Below are 18,925 nucleotides of genomic sequence, written 5' to 3'. Positions count from 1 at the left end.
TTAATTAGACTACATTCCATTATCCTTGTTTTGCTTTTGTTGATGTTCATCTTATATCCTCCTTTCAAGACACTGTCCATTCCATTCAACTGCTCTTCCAAGTCCTTTGCTGTCTCTGACAGAATTACAATGTCATCGGCGAACCTCAAAGTTTTTATTTCTTCTCCATGAATTTTAATACCTACTCCGAATTTTTCTTTTGTTTCCTTTACTGCTTGCTCAATGTACAGATTGAACAACATCGGGGAGAGGCTACAACCCTGTCTTACTCCCTTCCCAACCACTGCTTCCCTTTCATGTCCCTCGACTCTTATAACTGCCATCTGGTTTCTGTACAAATTGTAAATAGCCTTTCGCTCCCTGTATTTTACCCCTGCCACCTTTAGAATTTGAAAGAGAGTATTCCAGTCAACATTGTCAAAAGCTTTCTCTAAGTCTACAAATGCTAGAAATGTAGGTTTGCCTTTCCTTAATCTTTCTTCTAAGATAAGTCGTAAGGTCAGTATTGCCTCACGTGTTCCAGTGTTTCTACGGAATCCAAACTGATCTTCCCCGAGGTTGGCTTCTACTAGTTTTTCCATTCGTCTGTAAACAATTCATGTTAGTATTTTGCAGCTGTGACTTATTAAGCTGATAGTTCGGTAATTTACACATCTGTCAACACCTGCTTTCTTTGGGATTGGAATTATTATATTCTTCTTGAAGTCTGAGGGTATTTCGCCTGTTTCATACATCTTGCTCACCAGATGGTAGAGTTTTGTCAGGACTGGCTCTCCCACGGCCGTCAGTAGTTCCAATGGAATATTGTCTACTCCGGGGGCCTTGTTTCGACTCAGGTCTTTCAGTGCTCTGTCAAACTCTTCACGCAGTATCATATCTCCCATTTCATCTTCATCTACATCCTCTTCCATTTCCATAATATTGTCCTCAAGTACATCGCCCTTGTATAGACCCTCTATATACTCCTTCCACCTTTCTGCTTTCCCTTCTTTGCTTAGAACTGGGTTTCCATCTGAGCTCTTGATATTCATACAAGTCGTTCTCTTATCTCCAAAGGTCTCTTTAATTTTCCTGTAGGCGGTATCTATCTTACCCCTAGTGAGATAGGCCTCTACATCCTTACATTTGTCCTCTAGCCATCCCTGCTTAGCCATTTTGCACTTCCTGTCGATCTCATTTTTGAGACGTTTGTATTCCTTTTTGCCTGTTTCACTTACTGCATTTTTATATTTTCTCCTTTCATCAATTAAATACAATATTTCTTCTGTTACCCAAGGATTTCTACTAGCCCTCGTCTTTTTACCTACTTGATCCTCTGCTGCCTTCACTACTTCATCCCTCAAAGCTACCCATTCTTCTTCTACTGTATTTATTTCCCCCATTCCTGTCAGTTGCTCCCTTATGCTCTCCCTGAATCCCTGTACTACCTCTGGTTCTTTTAGTTTATCCAGGTCCCATCTCCTTAAATTCCCACCTTTTTGCAGTTTCTTCAGTTTTAAACTACAGGTCATAACCAATAGATTGTGGTCAGAGTCCACATCTGCCCCTGGAAATGTCTTACAATTTAAAACCTGGTTCCTAAATCTCTGTCTTACCATTATATAATCTATCTGATACCTTTTAGTATCTCCAGGGTTCTTCCATGTATACAACCTTCTTTCATGATTCTTAAACCAAGTGTTAGTTATGATTATGTTGTGCTCTGTGCAAAATTCGACCAGGCGGCTTCCTCTTTCATTTCTGTCCCCCAATCCATATTCACCTACTATGTTTCCTTCTCTCCCTTTTCCTACACTCGAATTCCAGTCACCCATGACTATTAAATTTTCGTCTCCCTTCACAATCTGAATAATTTCTTTTATTTCATCATACATTTCTTCAATTTCTTCGTCATCTGCAGAGCTAGTTGGCATATAAACTTGTACTACTGTAGTAGGCGTGGGCTTCGTATCTATCTTGGCCACAATAATGCGTTCACTATGCTGTTTGTAGTAGCTTACCCGCATTCCTATTTTCCTATTCATTATTAAACCTACTCCTGCATTACCCCTATTTGATTTTGTGTTTATAACCCTGTAGTCACCTGACCAGAAGTCTTGTTCCTCCTGCCACCGAACTTCACTAATTCCCACTATATCTAACTTCAACCTATCCATTTCCCTTTTTAAATTTTCTAACCTACCTGCCCGATTAAGGGATCTGACATTCCACGCTCCGATCCGTAGAATGCCAGTTTTCTTTCTCCTGATAACGACATCCTCTTGAGTAGTCCCCGCCCGGAGATCCGAATGGGGGACTATTTTACCTCCGGAATATTTTACCCAAGAGGACGCCATCATCATGTAAACATACAGTAAAGCTGCATGCCCTCGGGAAAAATTACGGCTGTAGTTTCCCCTTGCTTTCAGCCGTTCGCAGTACCAGCACAGCAAGGCCGTTTTGGTTATTGTTACAAGGCCAGATCAGTCAATCATCCAGACTGTTGCCCTTGCAACTACTGAAAAGGCTGCTGCCCCTCTTCAGGAACCACACGTTTGTCTGGCCTCTCAACAGATACCCCTCCGTTGTGGTTGCACCTACGGTACGGCTATCTGTATCGCTGAGGCACGCAAGCCTCCCCACCAACGGCAAGGTCCATGGTTCATGGGGGGGGTCTGGTACATTAATAATGTCTGGTACATTAATATTTGAATTAACCTGTTTCATAAATGTTGAAGTATGTGAAATTCATACTACTAAAACTATATTGCCTATAGGTATTACATCCAAGCAACATTTACATTGTTTAAAGACAGAAGAAACTGCTACTTCTGTATTACTTCTACCACCTTTACATGTCTCCTCCTCGCTTTTCTTTAAATATGGACATAAAGTATTCCAATTGCAGTGGCTTGACATCTCAAGAAGTAATTTTATTTTGGATGAATCCCATTTATTATGTATGTAAAGTAAGTTATTTTCAGTAGTCACAGTTTAGGATTTCTTTTTTAACTTCAAATAAACTCTGACAATTTCTTCTGGAAAAATATATTTACATTTTCAGTAAGGAACTTTACTATAGTTTAACAGCTACCCCTGATCAAACTCAAATCATAAGCATATTTACATTAAGTGGAATCCAGAATATTAAAAGTTCTTCCACATATAATTATGGCACATGTGCTTCAATGTCACTTTCTTTTTAGTATTTGTCATAGTATGTCTTGAGCCAGTTCAGATGATCATTCACTTTAGTGAAAAGAACAGGGTAACTTGGACACAATGTTCCTACTGATGGTGGAACACCCAGACTATATACTCCCTGAATGAACCATTGTTTAGTTGTGGCTGTTGCTTCCTGCTCCAACAAAAAGCCACCTCCATCATCATCCAAGCAAACAGCAGAACCTTAAAAGAAATTTTTTTCAGTGGCAAGAGCATATTGATAATTTGGTTTAAATGCAGATGAATAACCATTTTAAAACACTCACCATTTGCATATCCTGCACAGAATTTGTCAGAAGTAAAAAAATATTTAAAAGTGACAGGAAGTACTTCGTTACACTGCACAGACTCGAAAACTGGCAATATGGATGTAAGGATTTCATCATTTGGGCTTGGCCTGTCAACGTAACCCCAGTGAGCAATCTTAAAATGACAGATGAGACACATTATATTATATTTGTATTGATCTTCCAAGAATCACTTAGAAAAATGGGTGAAAGAAATAAAGATAGTGAAGCCAAGCTTCAGATGGAAACTTAAAGATATTCATGAATATTTCAGCCAATAAATTTACTCTAACAAAAGGAAAGAGAACATCTACAAACATATTAAGCTTGACTGTTCAGCAGATGCCTAGTTGTCACATACATGGAAGGCAATGCTTATGACTCTTGAGATGATGTCCAGTTGCTCTATAAAGTAAAATACTGCACACCCACCATTATGAAGCAGAGAAGAAATATTAAGGTTTAAAATCTCATCAATTAAGGCATCTTTAGAGACTGAACCAGTGCCTAGATTGAAATTTAAACTGTCAGAAAAGGGGTTATATGCTCATTTCATAGGAATCAGTCTGGCATTCATGATCAAACTAAACCACATAAAACCAAAATCAAAAAGGTCTCTCTCTCTCTCTCTCTCTCTCTCTCTCTCTCTCTCTCTCTCTGTGTGTGTGTGTGTGTGTGTGTGTGTGTGTGTGTGTGTGTGTGTGGGTGCACCAAGTCACAAAAAATGTAAAATTTGCAACTTCGTGAAACAGATTAAAACTCTGTATGTAACAGGATGATGGACCTCAACAGCAAGAATTTACAAATAAGGGTACAGCGAATTCAGCCACCTGATTTAGAAGACACGCTTCCTGGCTGTCACATCCGTTAATTCATTCCCCTGAATTCCCTTGCAGCATGATAGGCAGTGGAATGCCAACTCCTTCCCTAGCATTTGTACATGGAGAAGGGAGTCCTGGATATGTACACCTGCCAGGACCTTCGTTGAATCACTTTTAAGAACGCTTCAGAATTTGGAACAAATGAGGAATTTCTCAGCACAGATATATCCCATCTGCTATAGTACCCTCAGGACTGCATGAAACTCATTTCAGTCAGCAGCAGACTGCTCAATGAACAACAAAATTTAGGCCTACAGCTTAGGGCTTCATGTGTATGATACAATTTACAAAGTTATTTATTTCCACTTGCAATAAGAACTTATCACCCACTCAACTGCAGTATCTGTTAATTAACGTCATCTCAACAGAATTTAACTTTACTGTACACCAACCGTATGTAGACAAATGACTAGCGTGAAGGTTTCTAAATCAAACAACTTAAGATTTCAGGTACTTTCCTGAAATATGAACTTAACAATTAATGGACACTTTCAAATTAAATTGTTGCATGAAAAACAGAACAACTGAATGTTATTCTTTAACTTAACTGTGCAAAACATAAACAAATATATGTCTACTACCTGACCTAAAATCTTTTTGCATTTTCTGGACTAATGTGTAAAGAAAAGTGATACATTTAATAGTGAGCTTAAAAATGCACTAATACACACATGTAATGAGTAATTTGAACTGGAATAATGTTATTATGATCTAAATATCTTATTTTTTATGAGCACACAAAAATGCAGATGTCTTGTCTGGCACAGGTCTGCCAATGTAGGGCCATGTCCTGAAGTGAAAAATATCCTCTCCGCTATCCATCCAACTTGTCCCACAGTGGCATTCTGCTCTTTACCCACACTAACCAATATCTTTGTTCATTCCTATTCCATCTCTGTTTCCGACCCCTTGCTCCATGGCTCATTCCCCTGTAACAGACAGATTTAAGACCTGTCCCATACATTCTCCCACTACCACCTATTCCAGTCTTTTCACAGGCATCTCCTATCCCTACTCCTAATTAGATAAACATTATCTGTAACCACAGTGCACCAGTCTAGATAGGCATGACTGCTCACAAGCTACTTGTCTGAATGGTAACAGCTGGAACACCCATTTTCTGAATACATTGCCCAACTTAGTGGCTTGACTATCACTGCTTCACAGACTGTGCCATCTACTGGATCCACCCGCATTAATGTGACCACAACCTACGTTCAATGTCAGTGTGCAGTAACCATTCACAAATGGCAGGTGGCAGCACTAGCAGTGGAGGATACATAAAATATCATGAGGACATGGAAAACAGTGCAGTCATCATCATAATGTGGAAACTGAGCAATTTATCTGACATCTAAAACGGCATTATCATTGGCTTTTGGGGCCAATGGTAGAAGCATTTCCAAAATGGTAAGTTTATAAACCATTCATGTGATGCGACGGTTAAAACATACCGTGCATGGCAAAATGGCCTTACCCACAATGGACACCAAGGCAACAGTGGTCCACCAAACGCCACAGATGACAGGGGCGAATGATGCTGTGAAAATGTATGTATTGGTGAATAGACATGCAACTGTTAAGGGGAGTAGGACGTCAAACGGGCTGACTTGGAGCAGGAGAGGCACCACAGGACATTTTATTTTCTACTGTCTATACTTTTACAAATAAATTCATAAAACTTTGTCAGCATAACCAGAAAGGATTCAGGATTCACACTCATAGCAGTGGAAGAGCAAAAACATAACATAATAAATTTTTTTTAGATATGAAATTTCATCATTTTTTCACTTACTGTTGGCTCCATTTGTTGCTATAGGTATATTTTTCTTCACAAGTAAGAGAGATTCTTTGATGAATTTTGCACAGCATACAAACCATTCTTGCAGGTGTACAACATTCTAGAATTTTCCGAATGTATTAAAACTGTGGTAAAAATTGAGATAATTAACTAAAAAATTTGATTTTTTTCTAAACATAAAATTTAAAACGTAACAACTCATTCATTTTTTCATAAATTAAATAGATTCTAGAGTTTCAGACACCTGTAAGTATGGTTTGTATGCTGTGCAAAATTCATCGAACAGTCTCTCTCACTTGTGAAGAAAAGTGTACCTATAGCAACAAATGCAGCCAACAGTAAGTGAAAAAATGATGAAATTTCACATTTAAAAAAAATTATTTTGTTATGTTTTTGAGCTTCCGCTGCTATGAGTGTGAATCCTGAATCCTTCCTGGTCATGCTGACAAAGTTCTATGAATTTACTTGTAAAAGGCCACAGGAGTAGACAACATTCCATTAGAACTACTAATGACCTTGGGAGAGCCAGTCCTAACAAAACTCTACCATCTGGTGAGCAAGATGTATGAGACAGGCAAAATACTCTCTGACTTCAAGAAAAATATAATAATTCCAATCCCAAAGAAAGCAGGTGTCGACAGATGTGAAAATTACTGAACAAGCAGTTTAATAAGTCACAGATGCAAAATACTAACGTGAATTCTTTACAGACGAATGGAAAAACTGGTAGAAGCTGACCTCGGGGAAGATCAGTTTGGATTCTGTAGAAATATTGGAACACATGGGGCAATACTGACCCTACGACCTATCTTAGAAGCTAGATTAAGGAAAGGCAAACCTACATTTCTAGACTTAGAGAAAGCTTTTGACAATGTTGACTGGAATACTCTCTTTCAAATTCTGAATGTGGCAGGGGTAAAACACAGGGAGCAAAAGGCTATTTACAATTTGTCCAGAAGCCAGATGGCAGTTACACGAGTCGAGGGACATGAAAGGGAAGCAGTGGTTGGGAAAGGAGTGAGACAGGGTTGTAGGCTCTCCCCGATGTTATTCAATCAGTACATTGAGCAAGCAGTGAAGGAAACAAAAGAAAAGTTCGGAGTAGGTATTAAAATCATGGAGAAGAAATAAAAACTTTTAGGTTCGCCAATGACATTGTAATTCTGTCAGAGACAGCAAAGGACTTGGAAGAGCAGTTGAACGGAATGGATACTGTCTTGAAAGGAGGATATAAGATGACCATCAACAAAAGCAAAATGAGGATAATGGAATGTAGTCGACTTAAGTCGGGTGATGCTGAGGGAATTAGATTAGGAAATGAGACACTTAAAGTAGTACAGGAGTTTTGCTATTTAGGGAGCAAAATAACTGATGATGGTAAAGTAGAGAGGATATAAAATGTAGAATGGCAATGGCAAGGAAAGCGTTTCTGAAGAAGAGAAATTTGTTAACATCAAGTATAGATTTAAGTGTCAGAAAGTCGTTTCTGAAAGTATTTGTATGGAGCGTAGCTATGTATGGAGGTGAAACATGGTCGATAAATAATTTGAACAAGAAGAGAATAGAAGCTTTCGAAATGTGGTAGATCATATAACTAATGGGGAGGTATTGAATAGAATTGGAGAGATGAGAAGTTTGTGGCACAACCTGACTAGAAGAAGGGATCGGTTGGTAGGACATGTTCTGAGGCATCAAGAGATCACAATTTTAGTATTGGACGGAAGCGTAGAGGGTAAAAATCGTAGAGGGAGACCAAGAGATGAATACACTAAACAGATTCAGAAGGATGTAGGTTGCAGTAGGTACTGGCAGATGAAGAAGCTTGCACAGGATAGTCTCAGGACTGAAGACCACAACAACAACAACAACAACAACAACTTTTAGACAGTGGAAATTAAAATGTCCTGTGGTGCCTCTCCTGCTCCAAGTCGGCCCGTTTGACATCCTACCCTCCCTTAAGCAACTGACAGCTCAGCAACTCCTCAACCACCACTCAGCAAATGTTGCGTTTAGGCCTCTGTGACAGGCACCTGGCTCATGCACCTATGCTGACTGCTGTTGATCGACAATGAAGGCTGGAATTTCCATGCTAGTACCGCAACTAGCTGTCAACTGAGTGGCAACAGGTGAAGTTTTCATATGAATCACATTTTCTGCTGCATCGGAGAGTTGGAGTGTACAGCATGAAACCTCAAAACACCCTCAACAATTGTGGGAGTGGTGTGGTCTGGGGAATATTTTTGTGGCATTTCCTGGGCCACTTCATCATTCAGGCACACTCACTATGCTACCAGTGAGCCCTTCTCTGTTTCTTGCCCCCCCCCCCCCCCCCTCCCCAATCCCCTTCCAGCCCCAACCACAGCTTCCAGGTTCTACACATAACAGCAGCTTACCATCCTGTTCCTGCCACATCCCTGCCCTGGTATTCCTTCTCCTCTCCACTTGACGCCTCTTCTGTCTCCCCACTATAAAGCTCAGGTGACATCATTGCTCACCACCGTCTGATATGACAGTGGTCATGTGTGTGGTGAAAGTGGTCATGCAAGCACATCTATCTGAAGAAAGAATCTGTATGATAGATTATAATATTTAACAGAATAACAGTCTCCTTTCAATGTGCCTGTCTGCTGCTCAACACCTCATCTATGTGGAGAGTAGACATCAGAACTTCCCATATTATAGTTATTCCACCGTGACTTGCCATAGTTTTCTTTTACTGAACTTAAACACAATGAATTACATAAATTTACAAATGTTGTTGCGTAGCTTAACCATTGTCAATATATTCTTCAAATTATTTACATTTATCAACAACAATAACAACAACAACAACAACAACAACAGAAGTAGTCAAAATGCTGACTATAGCAGTGTACAGTTTGGATCCACAATTTTTTTCCTTTTTTTTTTATAAACAACAGACTGGGTGGGTATAGTTAGATTGATGGTTTCTGAATGTTGCAGTGGGCCCTGTATAGATTGCAGGATGCTGAAATGTCATAGATATGTTCATTAATCAGTGTGTTCATGGAGTATACTGAAAAAAATAGTTCCACTTTCTGCCACCAGGTGAAAACATGACACTGTAAGTTGTCAGAATGTGAAATGTTTCCTGTTTTAATGTCAGTATGCTGTTTGTTGCTTCATGTCACATGTTGAGTTCTTTTGTGAAGTGATTGTTGTAAAGTGTTTAGAAGACTTAAGTTTCCCACATGAAACACAATGCCTATTGTTAAGAAAGATATTGCACAGATGGTAAAGATGTTTTATCAGAATGACAGCAATAGCAGCACTGTGTAACAGGAATATTGTCCATAGAACAAGCTGCAAAGAGGTCCCAGTTCAATAAATGGGCTAAGGTACATGATCAAGAAATTTGATGAAACAAGTGAATCAGATGGTGCAGCAGTTAGTGTGGGGCAGCCCATTCCCATGTCAGTAGTTGTTGAAGTTGCTGCAGCTATAGCCAACTGTGCAGCATATGCCCCAAATTCTGCAGCCAGTACTTGAGCTGTGTCACAGAAATTGTCACTGGCCTGATAAATAGTTCAAATGTTTTTGTGGTGTGGTATCTGTGCAAGATCCAAAATGTGCACTGATGAAGTCCTGAGATGGACTAGAATGCTGTGACTTTGCCCTTCATTTATTGGCATGCATAGATATGGATGACATGTGGCCAGGGAACATTCTTCAGATGAATGAGGCACATTTCTCTCTGCACTGTGCCATGAATACAAAGAACTGTCTCATATGGATTTCTACTTTGACACATGTTGTGCAGGAACATTCACTGCACTCAGATTATATGACTGTGATGTGGGCTCACAAGCTACTTCATTCAGTCTGTTTTTCCTCATGGAGATGACACCTCATGGGCCTGTTAGGTGTACAATGATGTTTGCAAATTATAATGACCACCTTGTGCAACACATGATTGTAGCTTTACAAGAAAGCAACTATGTCCCTGCCACTATTTTCAAACAAGATGGGGCGGCACCACATGTTGCTTGCCAGGTGTAAGATTTGTTTCAAGAAACATCTGTTAATGACAGCATCATCTGTGGGCAGCTTCAAGATGTGTAACCTTCCAGATCCACAACCTAAATCCATGTGACTTCCGGTTGTGGGGGTGTATGAAAGATCATGTATCAGGGATGTAACCAGCGTCTTCATCATCTGAAGGATAGCATATAATGATATACTGCTCTGATTACAATGGATATGCTACGATCAAGTGTCAACCATGCCATTTTATGGATGCAGCAGGTTGCTAATTAGGAAACCATGCAGAACACATGCTGTAACTTGTGACCATCTCCTAATAAACATGACAGAGTCATTGTTATCATGTGTTTGATCATCCCTCCCCTTCCCCTGCACCCAAATCACATTCTGACTGCTCACAACATCATATTTTTACTTCCAAACTCAAGCAGTTACTTTTTCAGCATATTCCACAGAGCATCCACATGTATGTACCTGTGATGTTTCCTGTCCTATGTATACAGCCCACACTGCAGCACTCTAAACACCACAGTTTAACTGTAACAACCCAGTAAGTTGTTTTTAGTTCTTCTTCCAAAACATTTTCTTTATCCTATGTTAAAAGATTGTTTGAAATTTTTTTAGTTACAAATTAGTGAAACTAGTCAACATAATTGCAACAACCACAAAAACAGGCAACTGATGCAAAAAACATCATTTTTTTTCTTTTTTACTTGATATAATAACACTGACTTCAATCCATATTCTTTATCATCATTTTCCTATCTTAAACTGTCTTGAGAATAACATGCACATAACTGTGCAGCGTCCCTCCACATCTGGTTCATGGACGAGATCTGAGACTCCAACGTTGCAATGACAAGTACTCAATGAAATTAATGTATGAGGGGCATTCAACAAGTAATGAAACAAATTTTTTCCTGTGCCAGTTTTGGTTGAAAAATACAGGATTTGCTGTGGGGCACTTTGGAATATTCCTGCTTCAGCACCTACAGTTTCATAAAGATCTGATAGGTGGCAGCACTATATGTAGCCTTCAAAATTGCTTCTGAAATGCAAGTGCATTCCAAGCAGTCACTGTTTCTTTCGGCAGAGAACCAGAGCACCACAGATATTTTCAGGCACTTGCAGAATGTCTACAGAGACCTGGCAGTGAACAAAAGTGAGGTGACACATTGGGCGAGGCATCTGTCATCAGAACAAGGTCACGCAAATCTGTCCGATATCTCACATGCCAGGCAGCCGCACACGGGCGCTACTTCTGAATGTTGGAACATGCAGACACAGTCATTTGAGTGATCAATGGATCACATTCAAACACGTCACTGCTCAGCTGGACTTCTCTGTTGGTAGTGCTGACACACTCATTCATCAGCTGGGGTACTCAAAGGTGTGTGCCTGCTGCATTCATCACCACCTAGCAGATGACCATTAAGGGGAATGAAGGACCATCTGTGCAGAAATGCTTGTACTTTATGAGACTGATCATGAAAATTGTTTGTCAAATACCATCACAGGTAATATAATGCTGTTCTACCAAGAACCAATGGAAGATTCTGTTAATATCATCACAGGTGATGAAACATGGGTTCATCACTTCATGCCAGAATCAAAATGGCAATTAATGGTGTGGCACCACACCACCTCTCCTCTGAAAGAGAAGTTCAAAGCTGCACCCTTAGCTCATAAAATCAAGATGATGGTCTTCTGGGGTGATAAAGGGGTTATTCTGTTTGATGTCCTGCCAGACGGTGAAACGATCAACTCTGAAGTGTATCTGTTACCCTAAAAAAATTGAAGAAACAACTTTCAAATGTTCATTGCCACACATGCAAACAAATTTCTTTTCTCCATGACAATTCAAGGCCTCATAATAATCTGAGCACCTGAAAGAAGCTCACAAAACTTCACTGGACTCTTCCTCTTCATCCCCCCTTCAGCTCGGATCTTCCATCTTCTAACTTCCATCTGTTTGGCCCAAAGAAGGATGCACTCCACGAGAAGCAGTACATGGAAGACAGGGAGGTTATTGATGCAGCAAGAAGTTGGCTCTTACATTGACCAGTAGGATGGTACCATGCAGGCATACAGGGCTTCCCACTAAGGTGGCAAAGGCCACTGTATGAACAGAGAATGTTGGAAAATAGGGTTTTGTGGCCAAAAGAATGAGAAATAATATGCTCTATTGGAATAAAACCAACTTTTTTTCTGAAAAATGTGTTTTTTTACTTAATGAACACATTTTGTGTCAGTTCTTTTGTGTTTGACAAGAAAAAATGTCCAGTGGCTGACATGCCAGGCAGAGGCATAGTGTTTAGCATCGAGAAAAAATTTCCAATCTTGTAGCCAAACTTAGTTAACATACATATTTATGGCAATTGTCACTATGATAGAGAATTTTTTGCTCACTCAACTCCAAATGTTAATAACTTTCTTGCATTGATGTATGTGTGCAATGTTCACTCCAACACTATACACTTAGCATAAGCCTAAGGTGGCCAGTTTGATTTTATGTTTCTTAGCAAGAGTTGGGCAGGTTTCAGTGATGAAAGCTAGCAACATACCAATCATTTGTGGGTAAAATCTTGCCTGAATATTTCTCCAAATGTGAAATGAATGTGTGTGAAGATATTTTACTGTCACAGGATGTTTAGGAGCATTATGCATTAATTGTTGATGGACTCTTGCTGACAATTCCCTCAATGTGTCCTCCCCCATGTAATTTTTTTCTGTGAACTAGACTCAGACATATCTGTTAATTTTGCTTTCTAGATTGATATAAATCAATGTCCTTATAAAACAAAGGGCCAAAATATTTGGAAGACATTCTCTGTAATGCTCCTTAACCCTTCCTCGAATATCTTGCTTGCATGTTCCCCATCGATGTGATCTTTGATCTTCAGAGAAAAGATTCCATTGCTACTGCATAGAGAGAAGCAAACCAAGGACAACCCTGACACTGTACTATCTGTGACTGTAAATGCTGCGAAAGGTTACCAGTAATCATAAACTGGTAATTTTTATTAATTTCCTATCAAATCATATTTTATTGTTGCCTCTTTAAAAGTACTGTAAGTGTTGTATACATGGAAGAACCCTGGAGATACTAAAAGGTATCAGATAGATTATATAATGGTAAGACAGAGATTTAGGAACCAGGTTTTAAATTGTAAGACATTTCCAGGGGCAGATGTGGACTCTGACCACAATCTATTGGTTATGACCTGTAGATTAAAACTGAAGAAACTGCAAAAAGGTGGGAATTTAAGGAGATGGGACCTGGATAAACTAAAAGAACCAGAGGTTGTACAGAGATTCAGGGAGAGCATAAGGGAGCAATTGACAAGAATGGGGGAAATAAATACAGTAGAAGAAGAATGGGTAGCTTTGAGGGATGAAGTAGTGAAGGCAGCAGAGGATCAAGTAGGTAAAAAGACGAGGGCTAGTAGAAATCCTTGGGTAACAGAAGAAATACTGAATTTAATTGATGAAAGGAGAAAATATAAAAATGCAGTAAATGAAGCAGGCAAAAAGGAATACAAACGTCTCAAAAATGAGATCGACAGGAAGTGCAAAATGGCTAAGCAGGGATGGCTAGAGGACAAATGTAAGGATGTAGAGGCCTATCTCACTAGGGGTAAGATAGATACCGCCTACAGGAAAATTAAAGAGACCTTTGGAGATAAGAGAACGACTTGTATGAATATCAAGAGCTCAGATGGAAACCCAGTTCTAAGCAAAGAAGGGAAAGCAGAAAGGTGGAAGGAGTATATAGAGGGTCTATACAAGGGCGATGTACTTGAGGACAATATTATGGAAATGGAAGAGGATGTAGATGAAGATGAAATGGGAGATATGATACTGCGTGAAGAGTTTGACAGAGCACTGAAAGACCTGAGTCGAAACAAGGCCCCCGGAGTAGACAATATTCCATTGGAACTACTGACGGCCGTGGGAGAGCCAGTCCTGACAAAACTCTACCATCTGGTGAGCAAGATGTATGAAACAGGCGAAATACCCTCAGACTTCAAGAAGAATGTAATAATTCCAATCCCAAAGAAAGCAGGTGTTGACAGATGTGTAAATTACCGAACTATCAGCTTAATAAGTCACAGCTGCAAAATACTAACACGAATTGTTTACAGACGAATGGAAAAACTAGTAGAAGCCAACCTCGGGGAAGATCAGTTTGGATTCCGTAGAAACACTGGAACACGTGAGGCAATACTGACCTTACGACTTATCTTAGAAGAAAGATTAAGGAAAGGCAAACCTACGTTTCTAGCATTTGTAGACTTAGAGAAAGCTTTTGACAATGTTGACTGGAATACTCTCTTTCAAATTCTAAAGGTGGCAGGGGTAAAATACAGGGAGCGAAAGGCTATTTACAATTTGTACAGAAACCAGATGGCAGTTATAAGAGTCGAGGGACATGAAAGGGAAGCAGTGGTTGGGAAGGGAGTAAGACAGGGTTGTAGCCTCTCCCCGATGTTGTTCAATCTGTATATTGAGCAAGCAGTAAAGGAAACAAAAGAAAAATTCGGAGTAGGTATTAAAATTCATGGAGAAGAAATAAAAACTTTGAGGTTCGCCGATGACATTGTAATTCTGTCAGAGACAGCAAAGGACTTGGAAGAGCAGTTGAATGGAATGGACAGTGTCTTGAAAGGAGGATATAAGATGAACATCAACAAAAGCAAAACAAGGATAATGGAATGTAGTCTAATTAAGTCGGTTGATGCTGAGGGAATTAGATTAGGAAATGAGGCACTTAAAGTAGTAAAGGAGTTTTGCTATTTGGGGAGCAAAATAACTGATGATGGTCGAAGTAGAGAGGATATAAAATGTAGGCTGGCAATGGCAAGGAAAGCGTTTCTGAAGAAGAGAAATTTGTTAACATCCAGTATTGATTTAAGTGTCAGGAAGTCATTTCTGAAAGTATTCGTATGGAGTGTAGCCATGTATGGAAGTGAAACATGGACGATAAATAGTTTGGACAAGAAGAGAATAGAAGCTTTCGAAATGTGGTGCTACAGAAGAATGCTGAAGATTAGATGGGTAGATCACATAACTAATGAGGAAGTATTGAATAGGATTGGGGAGAAGAGAAGTTTGTGGCACAACTTGACCAGAAGAAGGGATCGGTTGGTAGGACATGTTCTGAGGCATCAAGGGATCACCAATTTAGTATTGGAGGGCAGCGTGGAGGGTAAAAATCGTAGAGGGAGACCAAGAGATGAATACACTAAGCAGATTCAGAAGGATGTAGGTTGCAGTAGGTACTGGGAGATGAAAAAGCTTGCACAGGATAGAGTAGCATGGAGAGCTGCATCAAACCAGTCTCACGACTGAAGACCACAACAACAACAACAACTTTAAAAGTACTTGAATTTATTCTCATGTGCTTTTTTTTGGAAATCAAGAAATACAATACATAAAATTGACTGCACTTCCCAAGTAAGATGGACAAGGTCACAATTGTCCACCAATGTGTGAGTCACTCTGTATCCTGGAGCTGAAAGGTTTTGATAGTGTCCCAAGACTCTTGCCAATGCTGTTTTTAGTCATCTGTTAATGTTCCTTGTGGAAATTTTGTAATAAACAGCTGCAATGGTTTCATTTTTCTTTGAGATTAGTACCTTTACAACATCTAGGAATTCCTCCTTGCTGGACTTCAATGCAATTTTTTTTCTAGTGTGTTCCCTAGTACATGTCAAAATTTGCTATAAAAGTCCACCAACAAAATAACATGATCAGCTGATTTGTTTTTTGGTGCTTTCCATAAAGCTCATCCATAGTAACTGGAGCTTGCAGGTTCCTGTTCTGAAGAAGAGAAATTTGTTAACATCCAGTATTGATTTAAGTGTCAGGAAGTCATTTCTGAAAGTATTCGTATGGAGTGTAGCCATGTATGGAAGTGAAACATGGACGATAAATAGTTTGGACAAGAAGAGAATAGAAGCTTTCGAAATGTGGTGCTACAGAAGAATGCTGAAGATTAGATTCTTTGCTATTCAGAGACAAAAATCCAATGTTGTTTAACCATTCTGCAGTAAGTGTGGGTGCCACACTTTCTGTAGAATAAAAGGAGATAAAATATGCTGCAATAGCCCATTTTATGCCCTTGTGTGTCACAACCCCTCCATTCCTTTGAAAACTTTCTACAAGATGCCTGCACCCAGTTTTGAGCACTTGAATATGTTATTGTTAATTGTTGCCATATTTCATTTCTATCTTTGGTGCTGATACTCCTTTTTGAAGTTAAGAATTTTGTCTTAACACGTTTTACTGTGACAATGTTATCTGATGTTAGCATACCTGCCTCATTCCAGTCATATTGCCAGGAAGTAATATTCTTGCATTAGCTTTTGTCAGGCAGACTTTCTTTTGCATATTCATTCACACAGTTGATCAAAATGGGGTTAGCTTTCAACATCCAGCAGTGGCTCTCAGACACAGTCTCCACTGTGTCAATCTATTTTAGGTCTGTTATGTAGTACCCTAATTCTGAACCATGTAGTAAAGTGCAATCAAGTTGCCATAAGCCTCTAACTCAATGGATTTTACATCTACATCTGCAGTAATTATTCTGATCTTATCCTCACAATTCCTATGTGAGCAATAAATAGGGAACTGTAGTATATCCTTGGAGTAATCATTTAAAGCTGGTTCTTGAAACTTTGTTAATAGATTTTCCTGGGACAGTTTAAGTCTGTCTTCAAGAGTCTGCCAGCTCAGTTCCTTGAATATCTCTGTACCACTCTCCCATGGATTAAACAAACCTGTGACACATTTCAGCAATATTTTAGGATGGGTCACATGAGTGACTTTTAAGCAATCTCTTTTGTAGACTGACTGCACTTCCCCAGTATTCTACCATTAAACCACAGTCTACCACCTGCTTTACCCTCGACTGAACCTATGGTCACTCTGTTTCATTCCCTACGAAGTGCTACACATGAGTATGAGTATGTGTATGGGTTCACCAATTCCGACAGTGATTCATTGACTGTTGATGTACTTTCCGGGATGTGAGGTCGTGGTCCAAGACCACGACCTCCCATCCCGGAAAGTATATCAACAGCCATGTCACCCGGTCGTGAAAGCCTTCATTCTACAGTGATTCATTGATATTCACAGGATACTAATTTTTTTTCATTTTGTGAAGTGCAAAATTTTACATTTATAAACATTTAGTGCAAGCTGCCAATCTCTGCACAGTGTTGAAGTCTTATCAAGATCTGACTGAATATTTATGCAATTTCTGTCGGACAGTACATCATTATAGATAAATGCATCACCTACAAAATGCCTAATTTACTATTAATCTTGTCTGCAATGTGATTAATATACAACATGAACACCAAGATAACATCTGTGTCCCTACCAAAATGTCCTCAACCCAGTTACAAATTTCACTTGATATCCCTCGTGATTGTACTTTTGACAATAAGTGTAGGTGTGTACTCAGTCAAATGCTTTTTGGAAATCAAGAATCAAATTTAGTGCTGTATGGGCAATGCTGAGTTGGAATGTGGTATGATTAGAAAAGGACAAAGTTTTGTCACTTTTATTTCATTTGCAAGATGATGTGACATGCACTTACAGCAGAAAAACCTCACTGCATTAGTTGTGATATGCAAATAAGCATCTCTGTTTGGATATCCCAGTCACATGGTGTCTGATAACTGAAAGCCACTGATTAAACTATGTAACATAGCACTAAAATTCACATTAGCTGTTTGATTTATATGACAAGTACACAAACTTCCCAAAATTTTAATTGGGGCACATATGCTATTTTAAGTCCAGCTATTTCTATGGTAAAAAATTCTTTGTGGTTTTGCTTGGCTTTTGCTCTTAAGATAAACAATATTAATTATTATGATCTATTAATTATTAATATTATGATGTCAGCTGTGATACTGTGACTTTATTCAATAACAGCAACAGGCATGCATTGTAACCCGTCCTGAAACAAACAACACAGATGTGCCAGTTTCTCTGCAAAGATTCAGTACTGTGTCTTATCCAGATGCATCAACTATTTTATCAGTATTAATTTGTGTTTGAATACTGTTGATATCTGTAGCACAAATATATACTGATAGTTGTAAGTTTATTATCTTAGTCACTGAATCCATTCTGTTTACTTTGATGCATGCCTCTAAATGCCTTTTACTCCATGTTGCAGACCCAACCTGAGTTTTGAATATGGTAATGTTTTTACTTGTTCAAGATTTTCTCCATCTCTAAGAGGGAATGATTTTATGTCTCCTTCGTTTTGCATAATCAGATCATTGTTAGTAATGTTGGTGAACCTTTCCCCATTGTGATCCTGTTAGATCTGTATGTACATTGTAATTTTCTCTCTTATTCCTTATCCTGAGCGTCTGAAAATGTTATTGTGCACATTTAGTCTTAGTCATTCTCAATGGCTGCTCAGTACAGTTGATGCCAGTCATTTCTTTGACAGACATTTCTCCCTGTCCCTGTTCAGGTTCATCTGGGTCTAGTAATGAATTATCCTATGTATCTGACATTGGAGTACTATTTTAGAACATGTCTATCATACCACTATACTACAATTCAGTTCTGCTCACTACGCAAATAAAACCCAAAAATGAAGAATAGACATCATAACAATATTAGTGGTATTAACACTTACATAATTTTACAATGTTCAATTTATATTTCCATGGAATGATAAAGGAAAAAAGGTTTATTACTAATAGTAATTAAAACAA

General features: G+C 39.0%; 1 protein-coding gene across 1 annotated transcript in view; it reads right to left on the bottom strand.

Moving 5' to 3' along the window:
* Positions 1 to 3,181: 3,181 nt before the first annotated feature.
* The window catches only part of LOC126413208 (modular serine protease-like), a 201,043-nt gene continuing 185,299 nt past the window's right edge, over positions 3,182 to 18,925 (bottom strand). Inside the window, exons 9-10 of the mRNA XM_050083105.1 lie at positions 3,471 to 3,627; positions 3,182 to 3,387 (exon numbers count right to left, since the gene is read on the bottom strand). Coding sequence (XP_049939062.1) covers positions 3,182 to 3,387; positions 3,471 to 3,627 — 363 coding nt within the window. The remainder of the gene's footprint in view (positions 3,388 to 3,470; positions 3,628 to 18,925) is intronic.

Source organism: Schistocerca serialis, chromosome 7 (genome assembly GCF_023864345.2).
Source record: "Schistocerca serialis cubense isolate TAMUIC-IGC-003099 chromosome 7, iqSchSeri2.2, whole genome shotgun sequence".
Taxonomy (NCBI): domain Eukaryota; kingdom Metazoa; phylum Arthropoda; class Insecta; order Orthoptera; family Acrididae; genus Schistocerca; species Schistocerca serialis.
Note: the sequence above shows the minus strand (reverse complement) of the source record. Positions and strands in the feature narration are given on the sequence as shown.